Below are 8,108 nucleotides of genomic sequence, written 5' to 3'. Positions count from 1 at the left end.
GTGCAGTTACAGCTTCATTATTAAAGATATTCAAATGTTAATGATCTTTTTACTTAACTCTTGGCAGGAAAGAAAACCAATCAAGGTTTTTAGCAGTGTTCACCAGTGGATCCAGTTTTCCCCCCATTCTCTCTGGTACTTGAAACCAAAGTTACTTTACTAGAATAGAGTAAAAGGACATCTGTGTGTGTGTCTGTACCTAGCTCAGTTAACCACACTGCCACAGCACCGTAGATTTCATCCAGAATCAAGATAACCACGAGGTTGATGATGACCGCAGTGGCAGTGACTGTCACCCGAACATTGTGCCTGATCTCCGGGTCAGGGCTCATCGCCATGATCGCAGAGATTGTGATGCGGTAAATGATGACGCCGAAAACTGCAGAAAATGTCAGCGCAAACTGGGAGCAAAAACACAAGCAAAGGAAGGGTAGTTATTACTCAAATCGTTATAGAGCAATGGCTAGACTTATTATGCTCTCACACTTCAATTCTGAGAAAATGACACAGCTAGGCTAGATCAGATGTAACCAAACCTTATTTTAAAATCATACATATCTCAGAGAGGGGGATAGTAATGTTGAGAAACTCATGCTTAAAGTGGTAACTTTAGAAGGAAAAAATGTGCGCTTTGGTAAGTTTGAGCTAAAAGTATTTCTTTACTGCTAAATCCAACTGGAAAGAAAGATCTAATTGTATTCTGTTATCCGCTGTTGCTTGATGAGGTCAATCCAACCTTATAAAGTCAAATGGATCTTAAGGAAAAAAAAAGGAAAAAGGAATCCCTTTTATTCCCAGCTCTGCACATACATTTTTCTCATCCTACACTGGCCCTAAAACACATTTTTAAATACTCACCATGAAGAGGATAGAGGACACATTTATCAAGTATCCGGGAAGGCGATCTTTCCAGGTCAGCTTCTCTATAGGAGACTGACAGAAAAAACAGAGGAGGAGAAAAGAGGGAAAATTCCAAATCAGTCATACAGGAATCTGTGGATCTTTAAGTTTGTTTTTAAATCTGTTATCCAGAACAGAGAGCCTACAGAGACGTCTTAAAAAGAGAGAAAAACAAAGCAGCTTCCTCCTTTCAAATGGTTTGTAAAAACTGAGTTTAGAGCGAAACAAGCAGCCAGTGAATTTCACACGACCACGGGGAACATTACCACATCTCAGCACAGACATAAGGGAGCATAAAAATGTGTTTTACTGTACGCAGCCTAAATTCAAACACTTGCTTGAGGACATCGTTTTATTCCAGAGAATCTCTAACATCCAGATGACTCCCAGCTGATTCATCCATTCTCCCAGGCATTAACCACATTAACTGGCTTTTAATTTGGAGCAATTTCAGGTCTAAGAAAACACAAGTGTCTGCTTTCTTGCCAAGATTCAGATAGGAAGATTGATTTCTACAACCTCGAAAACCAGGTTACAGCCAGGAGACAGTAGCAATGTATAATTTAAAATGCTAGGAGATGACAGAAGGATCTGGTTTTGCCCAGCTACTAAACCCTGTGCAAACAAAAGTCTCGCCCAGAATGTCAGAAATTTTAATAATGGAATGTAACCTGTACAGTTACAGTTTACAGTGGAACAAAACCGCTGTCAAACTGTTTCAAATCTTCCACCCCCAGGTGGTGCTTATAGGCATATGGAAATAATGCATACATGAACATCTTCACACAGTGATAGGAAGTCAGTTTGCACACACAGACCTGAGTGGATCAAAACCCTGTATACTCTGAAGAGGGATTATGCAGCCTGGCAGTGCAATGGCACCATCTAGTGAATATGATGGCATTGTACACCCTGCAATACAAGCTTTTTAAAAACAGAAACAGGCAAATATACATATGAACCGTCACGAATAAGCTTATACAGTGGGTTGAAAGGGGAGTGTTAGACATTTAATCTGAGATTTAGAGTAAGACACCACGTCTAGGAGTAGCATCAGTTTAAAATATGGGGACGCAAGGTTCAAAATAAGGATTTTGAACCTTGTAGAATTAAAATGACGTACACATTTCTGCATGCAAGGACACATTTTGACATTTATTAGAACTACATTAATACTGGTCTAATTGCTTCAACCACTCAAGAGTTCTGCCCTTTAGTCATCTGAGGACCTCTTGGTTTTTCACTAAATAGTAAATGCACATTTAGACAGCCTTAACCATTAAAGCATGTTTCTTGCATACATCATTAGGTAGTCCTTTGGTTGCTCCAACATTTGCACTGCAGATCTGGGGGGTGTTTGCTACATTCAAGTTGTGTTTTTATATTTTATATTAAAAAAAATTAAAATTAAAATTAAAAAAAATTTAAAAAAAGTTGTGTTTTTATAAAATTAATAATGTGTTTTTCAAGCCCACTACAAACTTTAAGAGACAAATTAATTATGAGGTGTTAGCCATGTAAATTATTGGATTACAAACAAATCTCTTAAATGTGAAGTTTTTTATTGTCACTTCAGTTCTACAACATTGTTCACTTTGCAGCTTTTGGCAAGTATTCCCAGAGAGACAGTGAGCCCAGAAGCCTTTCACTTGGGGTCAGGTTGTAGGTTGTTCGCTGATGATTGAAGACCTATAACAAAAAAAAACAAAAAAAAGACACCCAAGTCATTTTAAAAACCCAATTCTAATAAAGTTTTAGTTAAAAATGAGAATTTGCTAAGTAATAAGTAAGATTAAAAGTTAAAACAGAGACTGTGACTTTTTATATCTCTCTGGCATTCTGGATTAGACTCCACCTGACTGGTTCTCCATTGCTGTGTTTCAAAAGTTCAGCTACTAATTTGTTAAATAATAACCTACAAAAGGACAATTCATGGCAGAAATCCAAGAAACTATTAACACCAAAAATATTTAAAAGAAACAATCTTTCAGCAAAAACCAAAAATAATCAAAATAAAGCCATACCATCTTCTCTTAAGGTTCTCACTTCTCCTCCCCCTTTTCCAGACTCTTAGCCTGGTTCAAGTGCTGAAGGAAAATTTGATCACACCAGGACTCGTGACAAATTTCCAATCTGCTAGAGACAGAAGAGCAAAACAAGATTTAAATGAAATGTAAAATAAGGCTGCATTAAACTGCAACAAGTTATCATCAGTAGTTTCTACTTTTCACAGACAATACCACTTCTATTATTAAATAGTACTATGTATGCAAAACTATTACTGCTACCAAGTATAAATTCTTCATATTAACCTTTTTTAAAAGACTATTACTAGAATAATAAAACGTGTTAGCACTTGAATGTGACGTTGGCACTATGTGCATACTTGTCAGTTTAGATCAGATTAGATTAAGTGTGTAAATCAACTTGTGCATTCTACTTTGTTTTTACATGGTAACCAGCAGCAGATGTCTACACTGTGTTCAGACAACAAACCAACTCATTTAATTAACTTACCGGATGGTTTTGGCAAGCTTCTTGAAAACGACCTCGTTGAGTCTTCTAAACTTGTGAACGCTGGAAAGTGTGTTTGTTTGCACTCAGAGTGCGGTGTTGAGAAATGACAAACAGGTTTCATCCTGATTACAACTGACGAAATACATTTGATTTAAAAATACACAATTTCGCTAACATTTTTCTTTCTCATTATTCTGTTGGAACAAAGTCGTTAGCCTTTCAAACGGAGGGCCTTTTGTCTTAACTGAACATGCACATATTAAATATAAAAACTTTAATGGAAATGAAAGTGTTACATGGAACACAATGTGCTTTTCTGCTCAAGTCCATTATTCAGATTTATGCAGTCTCTCACTTATAACGTCTATGCAGTGAGCAGTGTATAAAAGAACCAGAAACGAAATCAGCAACTTGTTTTTAATCTGTACATTTATCATCATTTTGAGAATCGCGCCTTTTGGACATGAGCCTTCATTTCAAACATAATAAATGCTTTTCTTCTAAAATACTAACTAAATACTAACCCCACGTTTGCCTACTGGTGGTGGTCAGAGAGCCCGGTGGCGCCAGTGTCCGGCAGCCTCGCCTCTGTCAGTGCACCCCAGGGCAGCTGTGGCTACAATGTAGCTTGCCATTGCCAGTGTGTGAATGTGTGTGTGAATGGGTGGATGACTGAATGTAGTGTAAAGCGCTTTGGGGTCCTTAGGGACTGAGTAAAGCGCTATACAAATGCAGGCCATTTACCATTCTTGCTCTCTCACTCTCACCCTGAAGCCTCTACATACACAAAGTGTATACAAAAAGACCTTCAGAGTGTGATGGCCATCCTGACCAAGAGAAAGAAAAAGGTAGGTCAGACTTTATATTTAGCTTGTAATGCCCACTGAGGAAAGACCAACAAAGCCTTTGCATTTGTGACAGACTTGGCTCTTAAATTGCTCCTTTTTTCAATTTCACTTTCAGTCCGTACTCCAGTTCCCCTTTTGAAGTACGTATTGCTGCACTCACTATGGATAGACTGCAAAACACTACTTCATTGGAGCAACTCAAATATTCAAGCACAGAGTATTGTGGACCAGAATCACTAAAAGCCATGCTGGCTTGATTTCTGCAAAATGTAAGCAGATGCAGAAAAACACTGTATTTAATATATTAAGCAGTGGGGAACTATTCTGGTATACTACATGGCTGTTATAGCAAATAAATGTTTACATTTGCTTAAATGTTAAGAATGATGTTATACATATAGTACCATTTCACCATTTTCAGGCACATCTAATGCAATGTAAGTGTCTAAGACCGAGCTGGCTTCCCTTTAGGATTCTGGGCTTTAAAACATGTGACCCTTTCTCTTTTTTTAGTTTGTCTTGTATTATTAGCACTAACCTGTAGTTCAAAAACTGATTTGAAACATTGTGACAGTGATTTGTCCGTCACTGAAGATTAGCCACTGATGTAGTTACGGCACTTTTACTGTCAGTTTGCAAATGTAAGCATGCAGCCTGAGCTCTGTACTTAAAGTAGCCAAAATGAATGCTCAACTTGATTTACCCAACATTTATAAGTGCTTAGTATGCCGAAGGCATATTGCTTTAAAACAGGACCAACGAAGAAGACTCAAAAACAAAAGACCCATTTTACTCACGTATATGTTCATATAATCTTTTGATTTGATCCTACAGCACATTCAGGTAACAATGGTTCAAGTGTGTGAGAGGGAGTTGTGTGTCGCCATAGTGACGGTCACTAATCTTACCCCTGGCTTCCTGCCCAGCATGCATCACTCCCACTCAGCCCGCCCTCCCTCAGTTTCTTTCCATCCCTCTACTTCTCCAAGTCGGCTTATTTGTGTTGTGCATCTTTTTGTCATATAAATTTGTGTTTTAAGTCTCACACTCTGTCATTTCTGCATTCACAGAATTCCATCCGCGTCTTGATGTCAGTGGCTTCCATCTCCTCCTTCAGCCAGCTTATTATCCCAGCAGGGTACCTGATCAGAGCTAGGTGTTGATAGCCTAGACTTTGTTTTTGCCATTCAGCTGACTCCCCAGGACTTGCCTGAACCTCTGCAGGTACTTGGTGTTTGCAGCTTTCATAGTGGCCTCTTCATGGTTCCCATTTGCCTGTGGGATCCCCAGGTACTTGTAGCTGTTTGTTTGTTTGTTTGTTTGTTTGTTTGTTTGACAGTAGACCTAACCACAATTAACTTGTCATACAAGAAAAGGTGTAACAAACAGTATGTCTCCGTTGAGTCCATTAATGTCATGTGGTACACCTGCGATGAGGAAAAAGCCCACAGAGATAAAGGTTGCAAAGAAGGATTAGCAGCTCACCCAATTCATAAGGGGGTCCTGTTAACTGTCCAGCAACAAGGTTTGTAGATCCAACAAATCATTTTACCTTTGCTGTGTTATAAAGAATGTTCCTTTTTTAAAGACTATATTGGAAGGATTTCTTAACATTAATTAGCTTAACTACCTGGGAAAACAGTACTACAGTGCTTTGGTTGAGAACTATTTTCAGACCTGGATTAATACTTCTTTGATTAGTGTGTAAAGCGTGTGTTTAGTCTGTTTAATGACAAGGCAGTTTGAGAAAGGAAAGACATGCACGAACTCATCCAGGGTGGAATAGAACCAGGCCGCACATGGGTCACCTACCAGCACCCAAGTTGAGCCAGATTTCATTCCATTCTGAGAAAAAAGCAAAAGTCATACACTACTATCTGAATTTTTCCCAGAGCACATGTTCTACAGGGTGACGTGGGCAGTGGAATGCAGGGTAATTTTGTGTGTCATGCCCTTCACTTGTACCATCATTCCCACCAAGCTGCAAAGCGCAATCTTTTCCCTCCCTACTTTCTGTGTTTCTGTTTTCTGCCTGCTTGATTGCAGGATGTGATGAGCGGGGGAAGTCAGACTGCCAGCTGCTTGTCATCATCCTGCTCTGCAATAAATACCTAGATCCAACACTTTGACTGTGAAAACATTGTATACACAACTGCCAGATCATGCAGTCTCTGTTAGTTTATTGCCCACTCATGTATTCGCATTTACCAACACCTGTTCTTCTCTGTCTGCAGCATTCATCTGCCTAAGCCCCTTCTTATCTTTCTCAGTTCTGAGCTCTCTGTTCTCTGAACTTCTCATACAGCAGTCCTTAGCTGCATTGGTGCCCTGGCCCTGCCTATTGCTTCAACCTCATTGTGACCTCCATTCAAACCCAACTCTCTCCCACCAACAATGAGCATTTTTTTTAATACACAATCTTCCTGTTCCTGCTCATATCTGTGCTCTGCTTTCGGGTTCATCAACTAGCCCAACTATATGGGCAATTTTAACTCCTGCTGTGGTCATCACATACCTGGATTGATATATTTAAAAGGGGTATGCTAGAAAACATACAAAGAAATACCTGTGAAGTGGAAACGGTAGCACCCTGAGGATGGGACAGGAAGAGAAGAACAGACAGCAGCCTGCAGGAGGGGAAAGAAAGGATAGGGAAAGCAAGGTGGGAGCAGGAGGGAAAAGAAAAGGACAGGTGGTAGAAGAGGACAGGGGAAGGAGAGGAGGGGTTACCGGTATTCCTGCAGACATGGCTGACAGTAGTTTTTGTCTCCATCTGTCCTTCCCTGTCACTGTCCCGTCCTCCTGCTTTGCTGGCTGAAAGACAGGGGGGACAAGTTACAGACACACAGACAGACAGACAGATACACAGACAGACACGGACAGACAGACACACCCACTATCACTCAAAAGCTTGGAGGATGTTTTTCCTCTTTGCACATAAAGCATATTTGTTTATATAAAATATAACATATTTATTTAAGTCACATCGATTTACAACAATTCTATTAATTATGAATCACACCTCCTTTATAATGGACCATCTGTGTAGGTGTACAGAGGCACACTTTCAGCAACAAGCATTCCTGTATTCCACATTATATTACCTAATACAAGTTTGTTAAAAGTCAAAAAATAAAAAATAAAAAAACCTAAAGACTCTGATAAAGTCAGGGTTGGGTATCAAACTCTGTACTTTTTAGGGTACTGACTGAATTATCTACTGAAAACCAACTCACACTAAATTATTCGGTGCCAAATTTTAGGTAAGCGTAAGAAAGAGCATGACTATTACTAACTATCACTCAAGTTAACCAAAAGATCTCTCAGGTGTGATTACGCTTTCAAAAAATAAAAATAAAAATTGCGCAACGATTGCTCTCTGTAACATTTGCAGAGGAAAATGAAGGGAAAAAAAATGGCAACACATCAAATCTGAGGAAACACCTGGTCAAACACAAAGTGCATTGGCTCTGAAGAGTGTCCCATATTTGATTGGCTGAAAGCCACCGAAGGACCTGCAGCTAACTTTCGCAAGTCTTTCGCCAACGTATAAGAAGTTGAACCCATTGATGGTGAGGAATCTTTAAGTGGCACACTAACAGCTCTATCAATTTCTTCATTGTGGTTATGGGTCAGGAGATAGAGTGGTTCATCCACTAATCAGACGGTTGGGTGGGTTCCTGGCTGCTCCAGCCTGCATGCCAAAGTATCTGTGGGCAAGATACTAAATCCTGAGTTGCAACTACAGTGGGGCAAAAAAGTATTTAGTCAGCCACCGATTGTGCAAGTTCCCCCACTTAAAATGATGACAGAGGTCAGTAATTTGCACCAGAGGTACACTTC

At 39.6% G+C, this 8,108-nt stretch overlaps 1 protein-coding gene and 1 long non-coding RNA gene across 10 annotated transcripts in view; both read right to left on the bottom strand.

Annotated features, from left to right (window-relative positions):
* The window catches only part of ano2b (anoctamin 2b), a 69,803-nt gene that overhangs the window by 23,490 nt on the left and 38,205 nt on the right, over positions 1–8,108 (bottom strand). For 8 of the 9 annotated variants that reach the window (XM_005743326.1, XM_005743327.1, XM_005743329.2 and 5 more), the window contains 3 exons: positions 6,996–7,079; positions 859–933; positions 200–401 (listed from right to left, as the gene is read on the bottom strand). In XM_005743326.1, coding sequence (XP_005743383.1) covers positions 200–401; positions 859–933; positions 6,996–7,079 — 361 coding nt within the window. The remainder of the gene's footprint in view (positions 1–199; positions 402–858; positions 934–6,995; positions 7,080–8,108) is intronic. The other variant, XM_005743328.1, reaches the window with a different exon arrangement.
* LOC102202021 (uncharacterized) lies at positions 2,449–3,700 on the bottom strand. Its single transcript, XR_311999.1, has 3 exons — positions 3,418–3,700; positions 2,925–3,036; positions 2,449–2,589 (listed from the first exon to the last, which is right to left on the bottom strand). It is a non-coding gene; the product is annotated as an uncharacterized LOC102202021 (long non-coding RNA).

Source organism: Pundamilia nyererei, unplaced genomic scaffold (genome assembly GCF_000239375.1).
Source record: "Pundamilia nyererei isolate P.nyererei 1_Seehausen unplaced genomic scaffold, PunNye1.0 scaffold00130, whole genome shotgun sequence".
Lineage (NCBI taxonomy): Eukaryota > Metazoa > Chordata > Actinopteri > Cichliformes > Cichlidae > Pundamilia > Pundamilia nyererei.
The sequence above is the reverse complement of the archived record's forward strand: the minus strand, read 5'-3'. Positions and strand labels throughout refer to the sequence as shown.